Here is a 25,965-nt window from a genome sequence, read left to right as displayed (position 1 = left end):
CGTTAGAGAGCAGACTAGAGAAGACCGGGGCAGTGAAGAGCAGAGGGTGTCCATCGTCATCGTCTGGCCTAATGACCGGGTGCACTGGACGAGATCGGTCTCCGATCAGTGACCAGCAGTGGGCCATAAAAAGTGCGTGGACGTCGGCGCAGCAGATGCAGTTTCGATTCCGACTTCGAAGGAAAAACAATGCGATTGAAAGCGGTTCTGGTTTTGCTGGTGGGAGGATGCCTCCTGGAGCAGTTTGTTGCTGGATCTCCCCAAGCGGATGACCCATCGGACACTGTCACAAATACGGGTAGTCGCATGTCTTGGATAGCCCAGCTGCGGCAGCTGCGAAGCGATCTGCGGGAGTGCTATCGATCTGGAACGTCTCCCAGTCTGTGGACCTGCTTTCGCTCGCGGAGTCTGCGCATCTTTGAGGACATCATGGCAGCCCAGGAGATACCGCTCTATGAGGGAGTGCGCCTGGTGTCCAGTCCTAATGCCACATTCAATGCACATTCGCTGGGAGCCGGAGAGGAGCGCACAGACCTCAAGCATCTCACCTGGTTTGATCAACTCGCCGTCAGCCTGGCCAAGGGCCTAACCACGCACACGCTTCAAGTGAATCTGGGAAAGCTGACGGATCGTTATCTCAGCAGCGGTAGGTTCAACAGTCTCCATTTCCATCTGGATTTCTGATACATTTCCATCGCAGAGGGAGCTCCCTCCGACCCTGTGGGAAGCGCTCGTCTGAGGAGACATCGCTACAACATGATCATCACCATGATGTTCGGAGTCACCGCTCTAGGGGCTATCCTGGTGCCCATGGGTTTCCAGATGCTCTCCATAGTCAGTGGAAAGGCCCTCCTCTTGGCCAAGATGGCTCTGCTGCTGGCCTCCATTAATGGACTCAAGAGGGTAAGTGTCTCGCTGGGGTCTAAGGTTAGATCTGAAGAAGGCTTTGCTCTGTTTTCACAGGTGGCGAACAATGGTCTGCACTATGGACTCTACCATGTTCCAGGGGAACATCTAGGCGGGTACTACGATAGAGGCGACGTTAATCATCCGCGAAACGTGCCCATACCAGTGGCCGTGTCCCCTTCCCTGGACATGGGCCTGAAGTAGGACTATTCCTACTACTAATGTACTCGTATCAAAAGTTATGATAAGTAATTATGTAAACCAATAGATTTCTGCAGCCTTGAAAGTAGGCATTTATGTTAATTTCAATAAAAGTCGTTTCTCAGTTAAAAAACAGCTTTCGCAGAAGCTTTGCGTCTTGTTCTCTCTGTGCTGGCAACGATGTGCCTGAAACTCACCAAAAAAGCTCCAGAAGGGGGAATTTGAAAGCAGCGGCAAGCATTTCAAATGGCGTTTAGCAAAGCGAATGGAAAATGAATGTAGAAATGGTAAAATAAAGTGAATGAGTGGAACAACTGAAACGGAAACCCAAACATGGAACTTTCGTGGGACAATAGACAAAGCGTTCATCGATAGATGACAGCGGGAGGAATTCAGAATCGGCAGTAGAAGTGAAAACTACAGCCAGGACGGGGGCTATAAAAGGAAATGCGCCACTGATAAGGGCCAACACTCTGTCGTCGTGCGGCACCGTTGACGCATCGTCCTGGACCAGTCGAACAGCACCAGTACCAGACCTGCACTGCATCGGTTTCTGTCCCTTAACGCTTAACGGCTTAACGGTTTCTTCATCCAAATTCAAACCCGCATCAAGCATACGCCGCGTGTCCCCGTCCGCCTTGCGTGATTTCGACGTTAACTTCGCGCTTTAATGAAGTTATTGAGTGCGTGATTCCGTTGCTAATCTTTGGAATCGGCTAAGGACCGCTGGGCAGGCGAAGGATCAAAGCGGCAGGGCCGGACGCGACACTTTTGGGCCGTCGGCTAATTGAAAAGTGGCCTCAGACGCCACTCCAAAGCACTCCACTCCCAAACACCCGTTGAAGCTCCGGCTCCCAAGGCAATTGGCAATTTGACGCCTCAGCTGCAACCCGCGAAAGGCGTCGCAATGAAGCTGGTCGTTTACCTCTACTTGTCCATGATTGTGCTGGGCGTTCAGGTGAGTTCGTGATCCAATTGTGCCGTGTTGGATTCTGGCCGTAATTCGTAATTCGATCAACAAGTTGAGCCAACTTTTGTTCCGACTTTTGCCCCACTGACTGGATCTAATTGGTTCCCTCTTTGATGTGGCTGTGGCCTCTGATTGATTGATTCGAGTTCACAGCGTGTGTGTGTGTCGTGTCGCCTTATTGCCAAAGTTTTCAGATCCTTTCAACTTTGGCTTCTGGCTAAGAACCAAAGAACAGATTACCCTCATTAGAGTCACGTTGCAGGCCAGGCCTCGGATTCCCAGGATTATTGTGATTTTGGGGCTGGACAGGGCAGTTTATAAATGCCTCCAGCGTGGGCAGGCTCAACCGGGTCATCAGGTCAAACTTATAGCCAACACAAATGAATATTTAATTTCACATTTCACTGGCGAATGTGGAATGGGGAATGAGAGTGTTCCTAATCCTGGAAAAGTTAACTCTGACTTTTGGCTGCAGCCACAGAAATAGAAATGCTGACAAATCAGCTAATTATGATTGAGACTTGCATAGGAAAGATATCAAACCCTAAAATAGCAAATATAATCCATCTTTTCTCTACGGGAAAGGAGAACGGAAAGGAAAATAAGGGGGCGCAGAAGCTATGAATATCCATCCATCCATCACTGGGTCCGTTTCCGATATGTTTGCTCAGCTGCAACTTTGTCTCCGGCTAAGACCGCACTCAAAGTGGGATAAATGTAAATGTTCCCACCTGCCGTTGAGCTGAACAGAACAAAACCGAACTGAACACTCCCCGCCCACGACCCAGTCCTATTATTCCTTGGGTGGGGCAAAAACCAACAGTCACTCGCAGGACAACCTGAACGGCAAAGCGATTTCCCTTGATGGGCGTAGTTCAATAAAAGTGCAATGCAGCCTGCCTGCGACAGTCGTTCTTTGTGTGACCACACGCTCAGAATGGGATGAGATTGCATCCCTATCCCCCAGTGATGGGGTTCTCAGCACACTTGTGCAATACCTACATGGGAGCCCTGCTCTCAAAGTGCGTTTAAAATGCCGCATGTTGACACCGACGCTTTGGCACTTTACTGCCATTTAAGCCAGGACATGACAGGACCCCGCCCGCAGACACACCCGTGTCCATGTTTGGACTCTCCTTTTCCTACTGGAGAGTCCTCTTGCGCCCGGGATACATGTGACGGCGACAACAACTAAAACGTCAATGACCAAAGCAACATAGTGTAGGAGATGTCTTAACACGGGAGATCTCGGTCACCAATGGCAGTCTCGGAAGGAGGTTGAACTTAAGGGAACTAAAACGATTTTCCTGCTCTATTATAGTTGGAGGGGGTCTCCGAAACGAGACTAAGTGATCATCTTCAAATAAACAAGTTGTTCTGCAGATTGAACCGAAGGAACCAAAGGAAACTGCGGAGAGAAAACTAAGGATTCTATGATGGAATTTGTGTGCCGGATACTCACACATGTATGAGTATGTTCTCTTTGCACATGTCCCGCCAGCCGCGCTGTATTTATGGCGGGTTTCCGATTTCCTGCATGCAGAAATGTGCATAAATCTGCGATGCCAAAGGTTGTAGATGTCGATGAGAACGTTAGAGTGTGTGTGGGGGGGAGGATGTAAAACATTTGAACAGTACTAATTTCCTGCCGTCCTAGGAGCGGATTTCTTTTGCATGAAGCAGCTGCAAAGGGACTCGCATGCACGACTTCACAGCGAATTCCCGTCCCACAAGTTTAGCTCTCCTTGTTGAGAGACTTTCCTCGCGTACCCGTTTCCAATTTGGGCTTTATTGTGTTCCACAAATGATTAAAGCCAATAACGCCTTCGTCCTGCGCACAGTGGGCAAAAAAACAATCGTTTGCATCTTCCGGGAGCGGGAGCTTGGGAGATGAGAACGCGCTGCGGCAATAACTTGATGGATATTCTAATGATGGTAATTGAGGCAGTCCTCTCTTTGATGGAGCTGCTTTATGTGGATGTGTTGAAAATCATAAAGCATGTTCCATCGCAATTCCTTCTGCAAAAGACCTTCCGTTTGCAACTATCTCCAAGTCGTCTTTGAGCAATGCTAAGTGAGTAAGACTCCATTGGGTTCCGGCATTATGCGCATATTTGAGCCACCATTACTCTGTTAGCGGAATCCTTTCACAGAGATTCCTTGAGCGAAATGTGCGTTGGCGATAAATACGTATGAACATTGGATGGTCGGAGAGCATTCAACGTCAGCCTGTTGCTCAGTGCATCACTTATTCATGGTCAGAAAGACTTCACTCCGACTCTTCTATTCGGAGCTTTGAAGCTGCCTCATAACTTAGTCATGCCGCCACCAAAGAGTCCCCAACCGCGCAGTCCAACACAATGGAACTGGGGAATGGTGCCGAGGATGCAGGCTGTAGTGTTTGCCGAACTCAGGGATTACTCCCGAAGCCCCTTCCGCCAAGTGTAAAGTCAATATTTGCCTGGCCCCGAAAGGATGCTGCCTGCCAATGAGAAGGCTCTCAAGGTGCTTTTGTCGTTTCCGCGTCCGCTGCCAAAGCCGCGTAGGTGTCGCAATCCTCCGCTCCCCTGTCGCAACGAACTTTTAATGAAGTCACAAATATTTGGGGAATTTTGACTCCCGGCCAGGCCATGTGGATGCTGGAGACCTGACACGCATATCCTTGGCTAATTAGCGAGTGCCGATGCGGGAACAAAAGATTCCACCCCGACGACCTTGAAAGAAAGACAACACATCCAGTAGACACCCAGTAGATCAGTTCCGAAGGGGAAATACCATTCCACTTTTGAGCCGGGCATTGTTTGAGCCTTGGAACTGATTTACTGTGTGAACAACAGACACATTAATCAATGCAGGCGACTCCTGGACTGCGGAACAAACAATATAAATGAAAATTATGAATACAGAAAGAGAAGAGCTGGTGGGTGAGGGGGTGAATGCCATTGAATAGCTGATGGAGATATTTTATTCTTAGATTTGTGACTTGTGATGCCTCCTGGTGCTCGTTTGAATGGCACGGATCTCCCTGGCAACTCCCTGATAGCCATCCATTGCTGGAACTGGGACCCTTGGCTCGGGTCTGACGCAGATGTCTGTTTGGCTTTGGAAGCAGCTGGCGCAACTTTCTTTTTGGTTGGACAAAGGCTGTCTTCCTACCCCTCTTCGGGTCAAACCCAAACCCAAACCCAATCCCGCAGCCCCAGCCCCAGCCCCAGTCGAAGCAGAAGCAGAAGCAGAATCCGACATTGTGATTATGCAAATGAGGCAGCGTCAAGTGTGTTCAAAGGGATCATGTTTATTATTTATTAACCGCCTGTTGACAGTTTATCGAGACTTGGAAGTGTCTCGATTCCCATTTTACCCTCTCCACAGCACAGTTGGGGGAATGCGCGTCGAAGGATGATTCGTGACGTCAGGGAGGGAACACACATTTTTGCTCACGGTGTAACAGGGCTTAGGCTTAAAGCTTTGGTTTGGCCAAAAACAAAAAAAAGCGCCACTAATTGACAGTTCCATAACGGACGGCTCTGGGCTAGGCGGCTCGCTAAAGGCCAACTCTTGAGTGTTGCGCAAACAATTAACCAAAAGCCGAACGTTTTTTATAGCTCCAACTGAATTATTTGAGCTGCGTCGCCATTTATCATCTTCAGCCTGCGGGATATACATTAATAGGTGGGTGGTGAGTGGGTGACCCTCCAGTCGTCGTTTTCAATTAACAAGAAAATCAATGCAACCTCCAATCAATCATCAAACGCCAAGACGCTGGTCCCAGGAAAGGGACCCCAAAGATACAAAAATGTTCTTGTCCTGGCCGGCACACTTTTTACTTTTAACTTTACCACCGATTTGTCAGGCTTATAATGTCCCTTAACCCCTGTCCCCCCTGTCCCCCCCCACCCCACAGCATGCCATCAGGAGCTGAGCACGTCTCGGGCGTCATCTGCTCCGATTCTTGTTTATTGGCAAATCGTGTGTGGTCGTTTAATTAAAACCCGGCTATTGTCCTCTGCATTGGCTGACCTCTGTCCCTCCCTCTACAGTTGCATTGTGGCGGCGGGCCACTAAGTGCCGGGCCGCATTAGGGAGCTGCCCCCCGCTGGGCCACAACTACAGAAAGTTGGCGGGCATTAGCAGCAGCGGACAACCCGCTGATTTCGGGTGTCTGTCTTTTGTGTTTGCTGTTGGCTGAAGGGAGGCCCTGATCTGACTACCACATTCCGTTGCATGGGCTGCCATTTGCCAGAGGGGTTCCAATTTAGGTCTTCTCCTCTTATATGCTCCCTTTGCTCTCCTTCGCTTTCAGGCCTGGCCCAGTGTAAAGCGCTCCTTTGAGCTGTACCCCAGCCCAGCGATGCCCCACAATGTGCACACGGTGGCAGGTAAGTTGAAGCACTCCAAGCAGTAACAAGTAACACGCACGAAGAGCGGAAGAGCGGACGAGCGGATGCAAAGGCAACTTTTGAGTCAAGTGCCTCAAGGGCTAAGTAGGAGGACGAGAGAGCACTTGGGGGCTGTGACAAGTTTAAAGCGCCTTCAAAAGCTTGTTTGCTTCTTGACGCAGCTAAAATTGTCTCTCAAATTGATTTTTGCATAAGTTGTGCCCGGCTGCTGGCTTCCTGTTGGTGCCCCCCCACGGTTCCACATGTCGTATGCGCAATTTATTCACCACAGCAACGGAGATTCATTGGCCATCAAAATTCAAATTCAAATCAGAGTGCACTCCCCGTTTGACCAAATGGATGAAAACAAATCTGTGGCCTCTCCAAATGTCAATGGAGCTGAAATATTGGGATTCCGATGAAGGGAAACTTAATGAAATTCATGTAGAACCACCCATACACTCGACCACAAACTTTGATTGGGCTAATCCCAGCCCCTTCTCTTACCTTTCCATCCCCTCTCAATTTCTCGTTGCTCCTGCTGGGCTCAGTCAGGTTCCGTCCAGTCATTTTGGCCAGGGGAATCGTCAAAGCAACCGCATGTCAGGCCCTAGCAAAAAGAGAAAGTTGCATCAATATCGGCAGCTTCCACAAATCTGTGGCAATGCCGATTTATAATTGCTTTTATTTATAGCCAGGACTACGACCAATGTAACCTTCCCCCCCTGAGTGACGTCACCTTGAAGTTTCCAGGAAAAGCAATTTTGTAGAAACATTTCGATTCACAAATGAGTTGCCCTAATCCCCAGAATGGATGAGGCCAAACGCAGAGGGAGCACAGCAATTCTCTCTCGCTTCTATTGCTGTAATAGCGATAATATTAAATGCGGACTAGGATTCGTATTCTAAATCTAATCAGAAGAAACTAAAGTGTAGAGAAAGCGATTGAGTGGTTTTACTTTCGTTGGCTTCACAAATACTTTATGATTACTCATTCGTTTACTGCATATCCGCCGATTATGATTGTTAAACCATAATGTCGAATCAATTGTGGATAATGTGCATTTAATTGTCAGCCGCAATTAATTGAAATGTTAAAAGTCCCGAAATGCGACCACTTCAAATCAATTAGCGAGGGTCGTAAACAAATTGGCGCCAAGTAGCAGGAGCGCATACCAACTCCAACTCCACCTCCACCTCCACTCCACGTTTGGTCCGTGGACCAAGCCCACAGAGACAGAGTATGTGACAAGCATAGAAAATAGCAGCAAAAAAAAAACGTCAAGCAGTTTGATTGTTTTTTTTGTTTTTGGTCCCCTACGTGGGTGTGTGTGCGCTTTTGGACCGAAGTCTGGCTAATAATTCTGGCCATAAATCAGCCAACGATGGCCAGGCATTAAGTGGATGCGCATGATAAATTAATTGTTGCACAGCCAATGGAGAGTTGGGGAGGTAGTCAACGGGGATTTCAATTACGACTCCCCGATGCCACAATTCACGCCCTATAGTTCTCCCATTTCTATTGCTATTCCGACAAATTGGTTTCGGTTTCGCTTTCGCTTTCGGCTTTTGTTAGAGAAGGGCCTGGGGCCATTTGACTGCACTGAAATCGATCCATATCCGCCTCCACTCTACCTTCCACCTCCATTTGCCCAGAATGCATGCACGTGGCCTTTGAGGCAGGTGACTACATCTTCAAGAAGCTGGCCCCCTTGCCCGGCCTCAATCGGGAGGCGGCGCTGCTCGAGCTGGAAGCCGTTGCAGCTGCAGCGGCTGCTTCAGGAGCGGACCACGGACAGGGACTGGGAATGGAACTGGGACTGGGACTGGAGGAGCAGCACGAAGTCTGTGGCCTGTATGTGATTGGCGAGCCCGACACAATTGTGGAGATTACAATGAAGCACTACGATGCCAACTGCGAGTCAGGATCCCTCATGGCGGTAAGGATTCCCCTGATCTCCACGATCTTCCATGTACGTCCATTTTCCATCCGCAGTTTGTTGATGGCTGGGAGCTGAACGGTGAGTACTTTCCGGGCATCAAGGATCACCATCGACCGCTCGAGGAGCGTGTATACGAGTTCTGCAACAACTACAAGCAATGGTGTGTGTGTGTGGGTCAAGAAGCATTTGAGTACTAATTACTTGAGCATTGATCAATCTTTGCATTGCTTTCAGGCCCCGTGTTAGCAACAAGAAGTTTTTCCGATCCAGCCAGAACGCCGCCCTGCTTCAGTACCGCATCGCCGGTCGAGGCTCCTTCGTGGCCAACGTGCGCTTCCACAAGATCACACAACGTGAGTGTCCGACGAAGGCCCCCTCCTTCCTTTCACAACCCCTTAACTTTTTTCCAACCGATAGCTTGCAACGTACTGGTCCAGGACACCGCCGCCGTCTACAAGATGACAAACTTTGGCCAGGCCCGCAACTGCACCATCTCCGCGCTCTTTCCGGCCGTCGTGTCTTTGGCCAGTCTGCGGATCGGCGGCAAGAGTGTGCGAACACAGCAGAAGGTCAACTATGATGTGAGTATTTCAGCGCGGAGGCCGCTCGCCTTTCTCGCTTGTGGCTAATCTCTCCCTCCCTCACATAGTGTCAGACGTTCGGAGATCGCCTGGAGATCGGCGGGTCCTCTGGCCTGGATGCCAACGGCCTGGAGCTGGCCAGCGCCGTGTGTGGTGCCGCCAACGAGCCGGGGCCCGAGCAGGCCATCTTCTGCGGGGTGAGCACCGTGCGCCTGGTGTCGACTGGCCGCTACCAAAACCAGGCAGCCCTCATCCTCCGCAAGGCCGATGAGCAGGACCTCGACATCGCCACGCTCATGTGTGCTCTCTAAGCGACGTCCTGGACTCGTTCCATCTGTGTATATGTATGTACAAAAGCAGCGGCAGAGGCAGAGGCACGAACACAACCTCCCGGACTCCATCGTAGTGCTTAAACCCGCACTTCAACTTAAACCTTATCCAAGCTACTAGTATTCGCTACTCGAGAGGCATCTTGGGAACCCCTCTATACGAGTATATATATATATAAATGTGTATATTGAACATTCTGAGTGTTGACTACAAGAATCGTGTGTGTTTATTGCTCCACCAAAACCCTACCCCGCCTACCCTTCAACCCACTCACATCTAGAGGGTCGCTTTGGGGTTCCTCTAATCGATCGGTCCCCGATAATTGCCCCCCCAATGATAGGACTATAAATACAAGTACTCGGAGGCATACGCGGGGGCATCGATAAGAGAGAGGTGTTATGCAAGGAATGTGGATGCAACCAGCAGCCCCAAGAGGGAGGTAAGACTTAGGGCTTTGAGGCCAGGGGCACCATCATCGTCGTTGTCCTCCTCGTCCTTCTCGTTCTCCAGCTGAAAAGTGAAGAGGGTCAAAAGTTGAAGGAAAATGACTACTCCAGCCAGGACTACTCACGCTCTTCTCGAGGATGGCTTGGAGTTCCCGGCAGCGCGTTCGCTTCTGGTAGTTGCTGGTGGCAATCCTGCAGAGCGTCTTGGACAGACAGGCATTGTCGCAGCCTTGGCTGAGCTTGGGATCGGCACTGATAAACTTGTAGCGCCAGAACTTGCGGAGCAGCTCGGGCTTCTCGGCCATGGCCACCAGGAGCTTGTCAATGCCCGCTGGACTCGTGTCCTCGGTGAACTCCTTGGTGAACTCGTACTCCAGGTACCACTCGGGCTGCTGATCCGGCTGCAGATTGGCGGCAGTCAGGTTGAAGGTGTAGGTGAGGTGATCCACCACATGCTTGGTCGGCGGACTGAGCAGGTACAGGCGGTAGTTGGGGTTCTTGTTGGCGTAGCTGGTGAGGCTACCGCCGTTCCAGTTGATGGCCACAGCCAGGCCCTCGTCCGTGTAGTGCAGGTTCATCTCGTCCTTGTGCGTGTGGCCGCTGAAGATGCCCGTGATGATGCCGCTGAAGCGGTTCAGCAACCGATTGTACTCATTGGCCCAGGAGGACCAGCAGTCGCCGTCTCCGGAGGGAATGTGCGAGAGGATGTGCACCTTCTCGCCCGCCTGCTCGGCGGCCAGGAGCGTGTCGTGGAACCACTGCAGCTGCTCCTGGATCAAGGATCCGTTGTAAAAGAGCCACCAGTTGTACAGATAGCAGTCCATGCTGTTCAGCGCAATGATGCGGTGCCCCGCACTGGGCAATGTCGTGTAGTATCCTCCCCGGCGCACAGTATCCTCCGCCTCAGCGGGCAGCCACTTGGACCACAGCTTCCACACATGCTCGTACAGCCAGTCGACGCGCAGGGGATCTGGGATCTCGTCGTTGCCAAATCTGTAGGATCACCTTGTGAGCTCTTTTTCTGGGAAACATAGAAGGAGAAGGTACTCACACATTGGCTGGGTGGGGCTCATGGTTGCCCAGGCAGGAGTACACTGGCGTCTCCGGGAAGTACTCAGTCAGCAGACCATCGATCTCGGTGAGCATGTCGATGTTGCCCTGGCGAGTGGTGGACCAGACATTGTGAGGCGGCACGTCACCCGTGTGGTAGATCCACTCGATCTTGTGGTTATCCTTGATGTGGTTGAAGGCGCTCAGTATCAGGTGCTTGGGGGTGTCGCAGTCGCGGTAGTCGCTCCAGTAGCCAGCCGCTGAGGAACTGGGACTCGATTGCGCAAGGTCGCTGCGGCAGCACATGGGCTCATCGCAGGCGGCGTTGCCGCCGACTTTGTACTCGGGATCGTAGTGGATGTCGGTGAGGTGCAGGACGAGATGGTCCTGGGGACTGCGGGCGGGCAGATCCGAGTTGGACTCGGTGGGCAGATCGCCCTCGATGGTCAGAGTCAGGTTGAAGTCCTCCTGCTGCACCTGGCAGATGGGGATGGGCAGCATGCCGCAGAAAGACTGCGAATTGGCGGCAGTCTCGTTGAAGATAAAGTCCAAGATTGGCCAGTTGAGATCGAACAAGCCAGAGCAGACCTCCGGAGTCGTGATGCTGAAGTAGTCACAGACGCCTAGCATCAGCTTCTTGGATTCCGCCTCCCGGTTTTGTCCGCTAAGCTCCCCGTCGGTGAAGGTGCGCACAAGGACGTTGATCGTGGAGCGGCAGATGGTGCAGACAAAGTACTGGTCCGCCGAGCTTAGGTCCACGAGGGACTCTGTAAAGATGGCCTTCTTGCTGTGGCTGCCCCTCAGCTCTCTGCCCAGCTCCTTGAGCCTCTCGGACTCTACCCCAGATCGCATGTACTTGACAAACTCGCGGCTTATCTCCTCGGCCACAGTAGCTGCAAGAGTGGAGCCAATCGAAGCGGATGTCAATCGAGGCTGTCAAGCAGAGATCGATCGGATCTCTGCTCCTGATAAGGAAACCACCTAAAAGCACTACCCACCTGAGACGACAGACATGAGACGATCATCGCTGGTGAAGACGGCAGGGATCCCGGGCAGGTCGAAGGAGGCCTGGCTGCCCAAGCAGAGAGCCATGCCCAGCAGTGCTACGCTCCAGAGCAACTTCATGGCGGAACTAATGGGCAGGACCGGTTCCTAGCTCATATTTATAGCCTTGCTATCACACCTGCGGCTTATCTGGGCCAGGCCAGAGATATCGCTGCTGGAAATGCCATCAGCCATCAGCCCATACTAATTGCGATTCGGTGGCAGATTTATATGGATTATATGGAAGTGCTCCCTGATCGATCAGATGTACATATATAGACGCTACCCACTATTTCGCTGTAAATCATTCTTCTGTTCGTTCCGCGACCCACTTCAATTCACGTGCTGGGCTCCCACCGATGCCTCCATCATCATCATAACAACTATTTGTGCCATAAGTTGCTAACAATGGGCTGCAAGTAGTTTGGCTTATGGTTTATGGCCATCACCAGGAGCAGGCAATTGGCTAATTTGTGCTAATGCTGGATCGTTATTAGCCGATAAGGCTATCGGCTGTATGGCTATAAAGCAAAGTCTATGTTTGGCAGGAGATAACTGCCAAAAAAAACAAGAGATTAGCAGCTTCGATAGGGATAAGCGCGAATTTCTATTTGCCACTGATTGGGTGGATTGGGATGGGGTTGGGGCGGGATACAGTCAAAATGGAATTATATAACTTATGAGCTACGAGTATGCTTAGAAGGTTAAGCGAACGGACAGAGCCACAGCCAGCAGAGAACTGAGGCTGAGCAGGCCCAGGGCAGAAGCTCCTCCATCATCATCATCATCATCATCATCGTCCCCTGGTCCGGTGGTCTCCTCGTTGTCCAGCTAAGAATACACAAAGGATATGTATTGAAAAGCTTTAGTTTTAAGGGGAATTAGTGTCACTTACAGCCAAAAACAGTCGCTCCCTGAGCTCCTCGCAGCGTTCGCGCTGGTTGTTGATGGTCACGGAGGCGCGGCAGAGGGATCCAGCCAGACAGTTGCGATCGCAGCCGCGGTTAATCTGCGGATCGGCAGAAGTCACACGGAAGCGCCAGTACTACGGAAGAGAACAGTGTTAGGTGCAAATGCAAATACGACTGGACAGGACTGGCATAAGATACCTTCCTCATGAGCTGCGGATTGTCGGCAAACTCGTCCAGCAGCTTGTCGATTCCCGCTGGACTGGTGTCCCCTGTAAACTCCTTGGCAAACTCGTACTCCAAGAACCACTCGGGCTGCTTATCGGGCGTCAGATTGGCCTCCGTCAAGTTGAAAATATAGGTGCGGTGATCGAGAACGCCAAAGTCTTTGGAGCTGATGTCGTAGACCCTGTAGTCGGGGTTCTTATCGGAGTAGGTGGTGACAGCACCGCCGTTCCAGGCCACAGCGGTGGCATGGCCCTCATCCGAGTAGTAGACAAACAGCTCGTCCTTGTGCGAGTGGCCGGTGAAGATGCCGCTAATGGTGCCGCGGAAGCGTGTGATGCACTTGTTGAACTCGCGGGCCCACACGGACCAGCAGGTGCCATCGCCCGAGGGGATGTGTGTGAGAATGTGGACATATTCGCCCGCCTTCTCCGCCGCCAGTAGCGTGTCGTGGAACCACTGCAGCTGTGGGATCTTGTCCGTGCCGCTGTGGTAAAGCCAGAAATTGTCCGTGTAGCAGTCGTTGCTGTTCAGGGCGATGATGCGGAAGCCCTGGCGCGGGGACACAGTGTAGTAGCCGCCCTTGAGGATCGTTTCCTTCGTCTCGACCGGCAGCCACTTGGACCAGTCGTTGTACAGATGCTCGTACAGCCACTTGGTGCTGACATCATCGGGCACTCCCTCAGGACTGAAGCTGGTATGGTATGGTAGGGTAGGAAGATAAGCATAAAATATATGGAAACGGAATGTGAAATAAGATTACTTACAGGTTGAGTGGGTGGGGCTCGTGGTTGCCTATGCAGGGGTAGATGGGAACATCGGGATATGCCTCGTTTAGACGGCTGCTGACCTTGGTCAGTACTCCGGTGTTCTTCTCCACAGATGTGGCCCAGACCATGTGGTCAACAATGTCACCCGTCTGGTAGACGTAGTCGCACTTCTCGGTGGCCACGGCGTGATCGAGGGCCGATTCCAAACTGTGCCATGGCAAGTCGCAGTCGCGGTAGTCACCCCAGTAGCCTGCTGCCTCGCTGGTTCCCTGGACCGTGTCCTTGTTCCGCTGACAGCACATTGGCTCAGCGCAGGAGGCGAGGCTGCCGGGCTCGTACAACGGGTCGTGGTGGATGTCGCTGAAATGACAGATCTTCAGGTCAGAGCCGGTAGCCTGAGGGGTGTCCGCCTTGGGGCCGGTGATGGCCTCGCCCGTGGAGTCCACAGTCAGAGTCCAGTTGTAGTCCTGGTTGGAGCCAGTGTTGCAGAAGCTAAACTCCATGAACAGCGAGCAGAAGCTCTGAGAGTCGATCTCAGAGTTGCGCATGATGTACTCGACACTGGGCATGTTGGAGTCGATCAGGCCCTCGCACACCTCCTCGGTCTGCAGGTTGAGGCGCCTGCACACGTCCATGGCGAACTTCTTCATGAACACTGCACTATCCTCGCCGTGGAGTTCACCATCCTCCTCCCGGATGGTCTTGGCAAAGACGCGCATCACTGAACGGCAGGCAACGCACACAAAAAAGCTGTCGCGAGGCTCCAGCTCGGGCAGATTCCGCGTGAAAATGTCCTTCTGGCTGTGCGACTTGGCCAGCTGCGAGGTCAGTGTCTTGAAGGCCGACGTCTCCACGCCCGTCTTCATGTAGGTGAGGTATTCCTTGGCGAGGCGATCCGCAACGTCGTCCGCAATGGCGGACAGCACTTTGTCGTCCACCTCAAAGTCAACAGGCACTCCTGGCAGGTTGACAGCGGACGCGACAAGCGCGCCGCAGAGCAGCATGAGCACGATTCCTTTCATGGCCGTCGCTTCCTGGACAACTGAGGGCGTCGCACCTGCCGTGGGTCCACTTATAGCTTCGCCGAAACTCATCCGCCAGTAATAGCCTCTTATCTTTCGACCAACTGTTGGTCAAGCCATTGACAAGAATGGGAAAACGCTCACACCGACAAAGATTACCATAATCTCACGCATTCCGCCTGGGAACTTTTATTTTGTGCCCTCATGAGGCATTCTCGAGTGCCTCTGGCTCTAATCTGCCTCCGGTGGGGCAGATTATAATGCAGCTCCTCATAAAACAATTTCGCCTGCCGACTCAGCACAGCTCAGCAGGAACACACTAGTTGGGGCTCGGCTTTTAGTTGGTTCCACACTTGCCAAACTTGTGTGGCAGATATAAGCAAACACAGTGGACGTGTTCACTAGGAAAACTTGAGCGAAGATGCATAATCCATATCTTGCGATAGAACATTGGTATATTTTCAAAATATATGTAGATGTGACCGCCAAACTAATTCCATTATTGCACAAAAATATCGTGGCTAATTGATCACTAGTTTTTGGTTATGCAGTTAAAGTTTGTGCATAGATCAGTCAGTTCATACGTATGAATAGGTTAAACTCATGTCAGTCTTAGATAAAGTCATTATTAATGTTTGAGAGAAGCTTTTAAAATTAAATTGTAATATTAATATATGGAAATAGGTTATACAAACGCCCTTACTATATTATACATACCGGTTGACAAGGAACAAATTGTCAAATTATGTTATTTTGGTGGGTTGACTTTTTTAGCTTACCACTTAATTTGGAAACCTTCCAAGAAAAAAAAAGTCGTGAAATCTTGTGGAGAATTGATTGATAAATTGGATAAAATTCTAGTTTCAGCGCTGAGACTCCTAACTAGCTAGTAATATAAAATAGAACATCAACTAGAGGAAAATGATTTAAGATTACGGTATATTTATGGTATATTTTGAAAATGTTAAGATATTTTTCGGTACATTTTTGGGGTTCAGACGGAATATTTGTTTCCATAAATCCGCGGTCACACTGATTGCAAAGGCGATAACATACGCACATTTTCGATAATTCGAAAGATTTATAAATTTATAAATATAGCAAAAGGCGATAATTGTCAAGTGCGTAATAAGATGCTAGCTAAATCGCTGCACAGCATCAAGAATAGGGAATTGTAAGAGCTCTGCCTTTTCATGCTTGGACTGTGATTACGCCAGCAGCAACGCAACAGACAGACAGGAGGCTGTCGCTGAGACGCAGAGCAGAAGCAGAGGCAGTGACGCCATTTTCTGTGCGAATAAAGAGCAGGTGGGGCCACACCACACCACAGCACACCAGAGAAACACGAGCTGTGCTGGCTCGTGAACAACTGCAGCGTTTGAGATTAGAGCGCATTCGAGAGGAGAGGCATGAGTAGCCTAATCAACTTCCTCAACCCCAAACTCAAGCCTTCCGTGGAATGCGAGGCCGTGTGCGAGGACGGCTACACAGCCGACAACCTGATAGCTAACGATGGGGAGCAGCTGGAGCGTGGTTTCATGTGTTTCGCCGTCTGCAAGCCGCCCGTTGAGATCGTCTTTGATTTTCCCAAAGCCATCGACATGAAGGTCATAAAGCTGTGGCACACCTCAGGCGCCTTCCGGTCCACGGCCTTCGAGGTGCACAGCAAGTACGACGGCATTTGGGAGCGAGTGGCCAACGTCCGCGACCTGTCCAAGGGCGTTGACTCGGTGACTTTCTGTTACCAGAGCGACTACAATTCCCGCAGTAGCGCGGCCGCCGCCCAGCAGCAGAGCGAGAAGGTGTTCTTCTTCAAGACGGCCCACAAAATCCTGGCCAACACGAACAGCGTGAAGATCGTGATTCGTGCCACGGAACGCTGTGCACCGGTGCTCCGAAAGATTCAAATCTGGGGCCTGCCTGCCCGCTCCCTGGACAAGGGCGACCGCGAGTTGATGAAGACCATCTGGAGCGAGATTAGCGATCCGTTCGGACAGCGGGACCAGGCTCAGCACCCAGCTGGACAGCGGTCACCCTCTCGCCACATACCTGAGCTGCGCGAGCAGTCGACGCTGTCGCTACCCGAAGAGTTCCTCGACTCCCTCACCTGGGAGCTAATGGTGAGATTCCGTGTTGTAATGTAATTCCCGTGTTGTTGCTCACGGAATTCAATTTCTTTCAGATCTTTCCCACGGTGCTGCCCTCCGGCAAGGTGGTTGACCAGTCCACAATTGACAAGCACGCTGTGGAGGAGGGCAAGTGGGGCCGCCAGCCCTCCGATCCCTTCACAGGACTCGAATATACCTCACAGCGCAAAGCAGTAATGAACCTCGCCCTCAAGGCGCGCATCGAAAAGTTCCTAATGGATAACTCGGAGCACTTTAAGACTGTGCCCCGCTCGCTGGGTAGCTCACGAATGCGCCGCCGCCACGCCTCCCAGTTCGCCAGCAGCATGTGCCTGCCAGGACAGGGTAGTATCGCTGTCGGGACCTACTCCTCGCTCTCTAGCGCGTACAAGCATCAGCAGCGCAAGACCAAATCCACCGTCACTTTCACGGCCACCTCATCTACGGCGGCTTTCCCAGGCCAGTCCCCCGCCTCGCCGCCGGCTGCGAAGCGGGCCAGACACAGCCACCACTCGGCCAGTGCTACAGTCACTGCCAGCAGCGTTCACCAGTCGCTTGCAGTCGCATCTACCTCGACGACAGGTCCATCTTCCATTGACCATGCCCTCCAGCAGGCTTTGCAGAAGATCACCCGCTTCACCCAGGTCGGATCCGTTGCAGGATCTGGAACACCGCCCCGCTGCATCAACTGCCGCAGCAGTCAATTTGGCTACGAGATCCGCACCTGTCAGCATCTGGTCTGTCGCGAGTGTCTAGTCCTGCTGTCGTCGACCCAGCAGTGCGTGTGCAAGGTCAGCTTCCGGGGCGCGGACGTCGAGCGCTACCACAAGCTGCCGTAGTACCGTAGTGGATGGAGATGGAGATGGACATGGACCCCTTTTCTTAGTCGTACCGTAGTTTAATGCATCGATATAGATTCGTTTGTAAGTGCTTTTGTTGCCAATCTGGGAACTGCGTCCTGCAGCTGCAACCTGCGACCATTCTCAAACCTGTAATTGCAATATTTACCTTTTTGGCGATCTTTGCAATATGCCTTCAGTCATCAGACCCTCATTTTTCAGTTTTAAGTGAATCGCTTTAGCCCCGTGGCCTCAACCTACGATTAGTTCTACTCATATCAGACTGGATTTTAGGAGAGGAGGTGAAACAAGCGGAGGAGAGACTCAGATTCAAGCCAAAATGTGTACACCCGAGTTGGTGAGGCATCCGCCACCATACCACGGATCGTTGGGCGTTCCCAATTTCAGTATGTATCAGTATCAGGTCACTTTTTTAGTCATAGAACAGATTAGCAAGTAGAGCGCGCATAGTTTTTGTAGACCATTTATAAAATCCCCAAAAGACAGGATATTTAGCGCGTGATTTATATATTCATACCAATTATATAGAATAAAGAACAATACAATAAAAACTAAATGAATTCACTTGAGCTTATTGTAAACTGGTTCTTGGTCTCCATGCATTATGCGTGCCTCTTAGAGCAGCTAACCCAAGCTGAACAACGTATAAGAATAATATTAAGTTAAATGCGATACAAATTTTTAATTGATTTGACAATTTTTTCTTTTATTCCGTTAGATTTGCTGTTTTGCCCAGCGTGCGATGGCGCTATAGCAGTGTGTATTTTTGGAACTAACTTTTTCAAAGTCTGGCAGCCTTGCGCTTTTCTAAAATTTGTGAACAATTTAAAACCATTTATATTTCGCATGTAATTCGCGTATCAAGAATGGGTGAGGAAGCCTACGGAACTCCTTTGTCGGGGCGGAGGCCTCGGATTGGCATGTCAAGGCGGCTGTGCAACACCACTCCTTTATTGCGGATGCAACGGGAGGACGTCGGAGCCACAACACCTTCACATCAGACTCAAGAGACTCCCCGCGCCCTGCCGCTGACCACAAACTGTCGCAAACGCATCGGATTGTCTCGCATCCGTACAGAGCTGACCAAGAAGCGGCTGGAGTTCGCAACCGCCAGCGTACTTAAGGAGAATGAGCTCATTCCAAAAGCCACCGAAAATACACCATGCATTAACCCAGAAAAGAAGGAATACGCAGTGGACAAGAAGACAAAAGAGGATGAACGGAAGGAAGAGGAATACAAAGAGGATACGGTTGACGAAGAAGAGCCACAAGACAGCAGAATCCCCGAACTGCAGGCAGACATCGTGACCTGGCGGCGGGGATTCAGAGTCACTGTGGACGCCCTGCAGGACATGATCATTCCCCGCCCGACAAAGAAAAATCTGTTGATTCACCTACGCATTCCCCTCGAAATGCTGAGGTACCTGGAGGAGGACTGACATTAAGACAATGATGCTTCACGGTGGCAAAATGTATTACTCCGCATTAAAAACAAATTTTGAACAAAACTAAAATGCCAAACTAATATTTATGAGGCCGCACTGGCCGCTCCGGATCGAAGAGCTTGGGATCCTGCAAGAAGTCCAGGTCTTTGTGGTAGCCCGGCATCAGCAAACACTGTTGTGCCCGCAGAATGGCCCGCTCCACATCATCCTGCTTCTGCTTGCATAACCCGGTTATGTGGCGTCCGTAGATGCGGCCCGTGTAGGACGACTGGAACTGGGACAGCAGCCGTACATTCTTGTAGTGCGGGGTGATGTTGTTCTTGCACAGGATGCACTGCTGGGGGTCCTTCTCGAAGGGATTCGTTATGTCAATCGGTTCATCCGAGTCTCGTGTTGTGATGTTTTTGTCTTCGACACTGCCGGTCTGGGCATAAAAGCGATTTGAAGTCCGTGCCAGTCGGCTGCCAGTTATATTGACAACTGTAGCTAGTGGGTAATGGTTAGATTAGATGATGCTAAAATAATTAGATAATTTACTTGCCATTGTGTGCAATAAATTTAGCAATTTTTAACATTTTTAATGAATGGACTGGAGCTACGGTAAGCTATCGATAAGATATATCGCCTAACCCTCAAAAATATGCCGAAATATACCGTAAGCGATAGTTATCAATATACAAATGGTGTTGCTGCCCAGTACTGGGTTCGCAATGTCTTACAGCACTGCCACTGTGCAATCGATATATCGGTATGCGAAAAGCAACAGCTGTCTGCTAACACGTTTTTCGTTTTGTTTACATCAAAAGTAGAATAAAATGAAGCCGAAAACACAAAAATCGCAGGGAATACCGAGTAAAAAGCCCACGGTTAGCCATGCCAAGGCGACGCAATGGCAAAAGCCAAACTATAAGCAGAAGGGCAAGCCGAAACCTAAAACAGTAGGTAGCAGCAAAATGCTAAGACGCCCCGCCCCCACTCATACATCGCGTACTGCATTTCAGGATAAACCCAACAAGCCCGAGATCCGCCAAATGATCCGTAAGCAGAATGCGGCCAAAGCCGAGGCTGAGCGCCAACAGGTGCGGGCCGAGAAGGAGGCCCGCATCAAGGCCTACAAGAAGCAGCGACTCGAGAAGACCAAGGCAATCAGCAAGCGCACCCAGCGCGGCCAGCCTTTGATGAAGGATCGCATGCAGCTGCTGCTCAAACAGATCGAGGAGATGAAGAAACGCTAACACCTCATCTCATTACGCGCCTGACTGGGTAAGTCAATCTCCTGGCCGGGCCCATTGGTAGTTTCCGCACACGCTCCGAATGAAAATTAAATTTAATGCAACCTGTAATAAATTCGCATGTCTCGCGCTTCCGGCCGTGCGGCAACCCTTTGATTGGCTGCGATTGTTCGCGCCCACGAGCTATGCAAATTTTCGCGGGAAATTGCCCTCTGCCAAGCACTTTCGCGCCTTATCGGGAGGCACTGGCGTCTGCATCCTGTGTACCTGCCCGAGCCACCCCAGTTGAAGAGGTTGTTGCCATTGCCGCGAGGTGTCTCCGTTAATTCCCTCGCGTATTCGCGAAAGCCAAACATAGCAATTTGTTGTCATCTGCTCTTCGCCAGTTCTCTTACATTTTCACCAAATTTCTGGCATAATAATAAACTTTTATGCGCATTCCGCTGGCATAACATCCGCTTCCGCCTTGCAGGAGGATGGAGTGGAGTACTCCCTCCAGAATCCTGAATGACAATCAGCATGCGGTCTCATATCCGCACCATCGCATCCAAGGCAAACAAAGCGAGGCAAACTTTCGCTTTTCGGATATTGCGAAACTATTGCGTTCGCCTCAACCTCAACCCTTTGCCACCCCCCGTGTGTGCGGTGCGGCGCTCGAACCGTTGACACAAATCGCACTAAATCAAAAATTATACTTTGTACAAATAAAACGACGACGACGACTAGGACGAGGACGTCGCCAGCCCAGCGGAAGCCTCTAGACCCTGTGGCCATAAATCTCATATAGTCAAATATTGAATTACGCAGGATGTGCTGGAGAGAGATGGGAGGGGCTCTAGGATAGAAAGGGTTCTTTGCGTACTTCTTTCAGCCATGCAATTCGCATATCCAATTTAGTGGGTCAGAAGGATGCTCGTGCATATGTCCTAGGTCCTCCCTGTGTCCTCCCCTCTGTAGTGCGAGTGTGTGACATTTTCCGGCCATTGCTTTGTTCTGTTTATTTAATAAAAATTTGAAGTTATGACTGCCCTGCCCTTGGCCCCGGAGAGGGTCGCAGGGTCGTTTATGTGTCGATAATGAATAGTTATGGCTGCTCGGGCAGCGGGAGGGGAAAGCTGGGATGGTTAATGCTTTGTTTGGGTCGCTTATAATGCAATTTATGCATGTTTATGTTCGAGTAGTCGGCACTCGAGTGCAGGGGCTGTCACTGTCTCCCCGACAATGGGTTGAGCAAGTTCTTACGGGTAGATCCGTTCAGCTGGGTATTCCATTTGCTCGGGGGTTTACTTTCGGATTTATTGATAAGCACGCCCGGTGGTAAAATCCAAGCAGATAACAGCCTCATTGACTTCATCATAATCAGCGTTTCGGTGATTTTATTCTATTTCAGAGAATTCCCGAAAAGTTTTTTCAAAATTCAGATTTATTTAAGAAGAGTCATCAGCCTCACCTCAGTGCTCGTTCAGCTCTCAGCCTCGCTTAATCTCCGCCATTAATTCGAGTATTCACAATAAATATGAAACACTTCAGGTTCGGCTGGCTTCTGTTCGTGGTGTGTTTTGTTCTCTGCTCCGGCGATGCCTTCGCGGCCCCTAAACCTAAAGGCAGAGCGAGACCTAAAATAAGGATTCCAAAAATCAACATAAACATCCATCATAATAGTAAGTTGTGTCGTGTGTTGTGTCAAGCCAACCAGCTAACCGATCCTTCTACTCCTTCTACTTTTAGATATCCACATTGGCTAGGATCGGAATCACTCGCTTTGGATGTTAGTCGCGCCTTAACTTAAGCATAGCCTTAGCTTCTTAGTATAATGATGCTCAGTGCACAGAGTTAGTCGATTTATGGATGATTACGGATACCATTATATGGTTGGAACATCCAAATATGTTATTATAGATTCTTTCAAAGTTAAAGATTCATCTGAAAGCTTAGCAAACCATTACACATAAAGCTAAAATGTAAGATACTGTAAATATAAGCATCGTATTGTAGTCGTTTATGTTTTGTATCCCTATAAAATTCTTTTATTTTGATTTATGTAATTCTCTATTCACTGATTCAGCACCTCTTTCGGTCCCCATCTCCTGCTGCATAGCAAGCAATTTTCTTCAGGTCGAGAGGCATATTTCTTAATTACAATTTCGGCAATTTCGGAGTAAGAGGCACTTTCCATTTGCAGACCCCAGCCGATATTTACATGCGAAACTTGTGCATAACTCAGGGGCTTTTCAATCTTGTTAACGATTCGGTATGCTAATTAAATTCTTGGCTAAACAAGTAGAAGCAAAAGCCGAGGGAAACCAAGTTTTCACTTTCGTTGGGGCCGAGATAAGAAAAAATCTGGCTGGAAATTAACACCCGACCATGGGAGAGATTCGCTTTCGCCGAACCGTAAAATGTTTCCCCAACAATTTGCTGCTGATCCTGGTCGAAAGGACCAAGTTTTGGTTCAGAATTTATGGGTATCTTTGGGATGGGAATGGTTCTGAATGGGGAATGCTGGGTATAGGATAGGGTGCAGTTTCTCTTATCTGGCTGAAATATTAACGGTTTAGGCTTAATTACAAATGGCGACGCTGCCTGCTCGACTCACAAATTAACTGTACAAGAAAAAGAAGTGGCAACTGGTCCACGAGGACATGAGGCATGGAGCATGGAACACTGAACTGAGACTGGATGGGGCATACAGCCATTAGGGTAATTATTTACAACAATTTCAAATTTTACACATGAACAAACCGAAAGGCAATAAAATGGCGCCGCAACAACAAAATAACAAAATGTTTTGCATGCACTTTCCGTGTTTGGTGTGGTTCGGTTCTGTTGGGTTATGTTTCTGTTTCAAGTGCTGCGGCTCGTAAATTACCAAAGTGCGGGCTGTAAATCACAGAACTCCGTTCAGCCCTTCCCCCGCTCCATTCCACTTTCCCTTCTTCCAGGATCGCTCCAGGCGATTGTACATGTAAATTTGAAATTTTCAACAATTTGCAACACTTTTTTTGGCGAACACGTGGCTGGAGGAGTGTTGGGCAGGCTAGCAGGAGGCTAGTGGGCCCACTTGGTGCGGACAAACCCTTTGAGAGATGTGCATAAATTTCAATTAAAATTGAAAAGCCATGAAAAATAAAACCCCCCAGAGCAGGCACAAAGTGATAACCATGAAAACTTTTCCTATGGACCCCTGCCAGGGGTTGGGGCTGCGGGAGTGAGCAATTTTAATTGTGGACAACAGCAGTAGCAGCAGCAGGTGCAGGCATGCATGAAAGTGGCCCAGACCAGCCAGATGGGTATCAGCGGGAGAGCCAGCTTCGGTTTCAGTTTTTCAATTAAAACTGGAAAATATTTCCAATAATTGCCAAATAAGTGAAACTTTGTCAAGCGGCCCCAAGGGGTCAACAAAAGGGTTAACATTCTCGGGTATGAGCGATGCGTGGAATGTCCTCCATTATCGATAAATGGAATCCAGAGAAGGGACAGCGGACAGCGGACAAGTTAACGGCATATTTCACACTTCAGCGGAGAGGAGGAGAGCATCCATCATCTGCCTCCGAAGATACTCATCTGCAATCAGCCGCTCTGCACGCCGATCGGACAAATGTCAAAACTATAATCCGACACTAAACCATCGAAGCACTTCAACGGCTAGCACTAAACAGGCAAACATCAAACACAACCCCATCCCCTGTTTCGGACGGGGACGAGGACTAGCTGAGACAATGAGGGTTGTTGGTGCCCCGTCCTGGAGCGCCCCGATTGCTCTTTAACTTGCAACAGCGACCGACTAACAAGCGACGCGTGCCACTTCCTCCTTTCGCACGCAACAACCCAAGGCAGCAAGGCAGAGGCAGGAGCGGAGGCGCAGTCAACAAGTACAGTTTCGTCGGTAGCAGCTCTGTGTGTAGAGTCTCGACTGTACCGTGTGTCATCGCTACATAACCTCACAATGAAGCATGACATAATTCACTTCCTGCCTCATCAGCGACAGTGGCGTCGGCCCGGGGCCATCCCTCAACTCGGTTTAAAGTCGCATAACTCAGAAATTAAAGTGACCATGCGACAATTTTCAATTTCCACATTGTCCATAAATCAAATTGTGTTTACGATGAGTTGCCTGGAGGACATCCTCATGGGCACAGGGGCAGGCGTATTGGCAGGGCCACCGGCACGGACAATGCCAGGGGTGAGGGCTCAAAAGCATCAGCACTCGTACTTTTTGATGGGTTTATTGAAAAAACTACGCTGAATTTTTCTAAACACCCTGCCAAAAGGGGACTATTGTTTTGCCAAGTTGCAAGGGGTCGAATGTGAAATCTATCGAGGCTTAATGGTTGAAGTATCTGTTCGTAATCTGTATCGTAAACTATGGAATAGTAGACCTAGCAGTGCAAGGGTATTCCATTCATCGGCTAGTCTTCTCAACCTTTATGTTCCCTTTTCACTTTTCACTTTTCTTTTCTTTTTTGTTTTCATGTTTTTGTTCATTTTGTGTTTGGGTGGTTTGGTGTCGACAAAGCACGAGCCATGTGTGACAGTTATGAGCATCTACAATCCAATTTATTCAGCAGCTCTGATGCTCAAATGGCTTTCCTTTGCTTTGCAGAATTTGGGGCAAAAACACAGCAAATAATCGCATTAGGCCCCTCGGAGAGTGCCGGAGACAATGGAGAACGGAATTTGGTGTGGCATGTGTCAAAATTTCGCCACGATAAGAGATCTAACAACCGCACACATGTGTCGAACTGAACCAATCTGATGCATGATTAGCCGGCAGCGGAGCAGGAGGATTTGAAATTCAATTTTTAAATTGGCTCAGGACATACGCCTCCGCCTCCACCTCCAGCTGTCACTCCTCCTCCGCCCTTCTAGGTCCTTTCTTTTCTTGGCCAGGGCCATAAATCTGGGAGAAGCCTTAACATGTCAGCGACACTTTCCCCAAACAAGGTCCAACTTTATTCAAATGCCTGAAAGCCACCATTCCACAGAATGCAAGCAACAGGAAGACAAGACTACGATTGGCAGAAGGAGTTAATGTAGAAGTTGGACTTTCTTAATGTCTACAAATTCCTTTCGGCAAATCCCACACAAAGCCCACTGACTTTGATTTATAACAGCGGGGCGTGCTATTTATACCCGGTAAACGTAGCATCGAAAGGGTATATTCCAGTTCGTGTGAGTCTGCCAGTCTGATCACCTGTATCTGCTAGATATGCTCTTAAGCAAGAATCGAATCGATAAATCTGCCAGACGAGCAGCAACATTAATTCCAGCGGTTCCCGAGTAGTGGGTATCTTATAGCCGTTTCTTTATACTTATTTCAATTTAAAATACAGGATTCCAGGGGTAACTCTTCCCTTTACCATAACCCCTTAAGACCGCCTGCCTGTCTGCATAATTATGTCCGTGTCGCCCACAAATTTATGGACTCGGCGAACATCTTTCTCGGAGCGGGCTCATCTTGGATCCTGGTCTATCACTTTGTAAAATGGGTTTCTCTGTAATTGGTTGCATTCTGGGTTCTGGGTTC

The 25,965-nt window shown here is 49.9% G+C and overlaps 9 protein-coding genes across 11 annotated transcripts; 6 read left to right on the top strand and 3 right to left on the bottom strand.

Moving 5' to 3' along the window:
- The first annotated feature begins 81 nt into the window (after positions 1-81).
- LOC117583409 lies at positions 82-1,110 on the top strand. The gene is made up of 3 exons (XM_034271697.1): positions 82-646; positions 701-903; positions 964-1,110. Exons 1-3 carry the CDS (start codon positions 190-192, stop codon positions 1,108-1,110), a joined length of 807 nt encoding a protein of 268 aa, XP_034127588.1. The 5' UTR covers positions 82-189.
- Positions 1,111-1,588: 478 nt separating this feature from the next.
- Positions 1,589-9,476, top strand: LOC117583082 (corticotropin-releasing factor-binding protein). Its single transcript, XM_034271259.1, has 7 exons — positions 1,589-2,065; positions 6,381-6,456; positions 8,113-8,396; positions 8,453-8,559; positions 8,634-8,752; positions 8,817-8,980; positions 9,049-9,476. Exons 1-7 carry the CDS (start codon positions 2,015-2,017, stop codon positions 9,289-9,291), a joined length of 1,044 nt encoding a protein of 347 aa, XP_034127150.1. The 5' UTR covers positions 1,589-2,014; the 3' UTR covers positions 9,292-9,476.
- A 37-nt stretch (positions 9,477-9,513) lies between these two features.
- LOC117583081 (sphingomyelin phosphodiesterase) lies at positions 9,514-11,932 on the bottom strand. The gene is made up of 4 exons (XM_034271258.1): positions 11,805-11,932; positions 10,808-11,699; positions 9,882-10,749; positions 9,514-9,820 (listed from the first exon to the last, which is right to left on the bottom strand). Exons 1-4 carry the CDS (start codon positions 11,929-11,931, stop codon positions 9,707-9,709), a joined length of 2,001 nt encoding a protein of 666 aa, XP_034127149.1. The 5' UTR covers position 11,932; the 3' UTR covers positions 9,514-9,706.
- A 501-nt stretch (positions 11,933-12,433) lies between these two features.
- On the bottom strand, positions 12,434-15,110 carry LOC117583080 (sphingomyelin phosphodiesterase). The gene is made up of 4 exons (XM_034271257.1): positions 13,751-15,110; positions 12,960-13,677; positions 12,746-12,895; positions 12,434-12,681 (listed from the first exon to the last, which is right to left on the bottom strand). The coding sequence occupies exons 1-4, from the start codon at positions 14,845-14,847 to the stop codon at positions 12,547-12,549; spliced, it is 2,100 nt and encodes a 699-aa protein (XP_034127148.1). The 5' UTR covers positions 14,848-15,110; the 3' UTR covers positions 12,434-12,546.
- Positions 15,111-15,808: 698 nt separating this feature from the next.
- LOC117583252 (RING finger protein 37) lies at positions 15,809-18,317 on the top strand. Its single transcript, XM_034271478.1, has 2 exons — positions 15,809-16,895; positions 16,958-18,317. The coding sequence occupies exons 1-2, from the start codon at positions 16,185-16,187 to the stop codon at positions 17,738-17,740; spliced, it is 1,494 nt and encodes a 497-aa protein (XP_034127369.1). The 5' UTR covers positions 15,809-16,184; the 3' UTR covers positions 17,741-18,317.
- Positions 18,318-18,566: 249 nt separating this feature from the next.
- Positions 18,567-19,271, top strand: LOC117583452. Its single transcript, XM_034271752.1, has one exon. The coding sequence runs from the start codon at positions 18,628-18,630 to the stop codon at positions 19,198-19,200; it is 573 nt and encodes a 190-aa protein (XP_034127643.1). The 5' UTR covers positions 18,567-18,627; the 3' UTR covers positions 19,201-19,271.
- On the bottom strand, positions 19,212-19,868 carry LOC117583453 (28S ribosomal protein S18c, mitochondrial). Its single transcript, XM_034271753.1, has 2 exons — positions 19,748-19,868; positions 19,212-19,692 (listed from the first exon to the last, which is right to left on the bottom strand). Exons 1-2 carry the CDS (start codon positions 19,779-19,781, stop codon positions 19,283-19,285), a joined length of 444 nt encoding a protein of 147 aa, XP_034127644.1. The 5' UTR covers positions 19,782-19,868; the 3' UTR covers positions 19,212-19,282.
- A 69-nt stretch (positions 19,869-19,937) lies between these two features.
- LOC117583294 (thyroid transcription factor 1-associated protein 26) lies at positions 19,938-22,483 on the top strand. Of its 3 annotated transcripts, none has more exons than XM_034271535.1 (3): positions 19,938-20,144; positions 20,208-20,469; positions 21,829-21,849. In XM_034271535.1, exons 1-2 carry the CDS (start codon positions 20,022-20,024, stop codon positions 20,439-20,441), a joined length of 357 nt encoding a protein of 118 aa, XP_034127426.1. In that variant the 5' UTR covers positions 19,938-20,021; the 3' UTR covers positions 20,442-20,469; positions 21,829-21,849. The 3 variants fall into 3 exon arrangements, with proteins under 3 accessions (XP_034127426.1, XP_034127423.1, XP_034127425.1); XM_034271532.1 differs by lacking the exon at positions 21,829-21,849 and adding an exon at positions 22,167-22,483 and having other exon boundaries at positions 19,939-20,144; XM_034271534.1 differs by lacking the exon at positions 21,829-21,849 and adding an exon at positions 21,969-22,099 and having other exon boundaries at positions 19,939-20,144.
- Positions 21,844-22,483, top strand: LOC117583295. Its single transcript, XM_034271536.1, has 2 exons — positions 21,844-22,099; positions 22,167-22,483. Exons 1-2 carry the CDS (start codon positions 21,955-21,957, stop codon positions 22,181-22,183), a joined length of 162 nt encoding a protein of 53 aa, XP_034127427.1. The 5' UTR covers positions 21,844-21,954; the 3' UTR covers positions 22,184-22,483.
- Positions 22,484-25,965: the final 3,482 nt, after the last annotated feature.

Source organism: Drosophila guanche, unplaced genomic scaffold (assembly GCF_900245975.1).
Source record: "Drosophila guanche unplaced genomic scaffold, DGUA_6, whole genome shotgun sequence".
Lineage (NCBI taxonomy): Eukaryota > Metazoa > Arthropoda > Insecta > Diptera > Drosophilidae > Drosophila > Drosophila guanche.
This window is presented reverse-complemented; position numbering and strand designations above follow the sequence as displayed.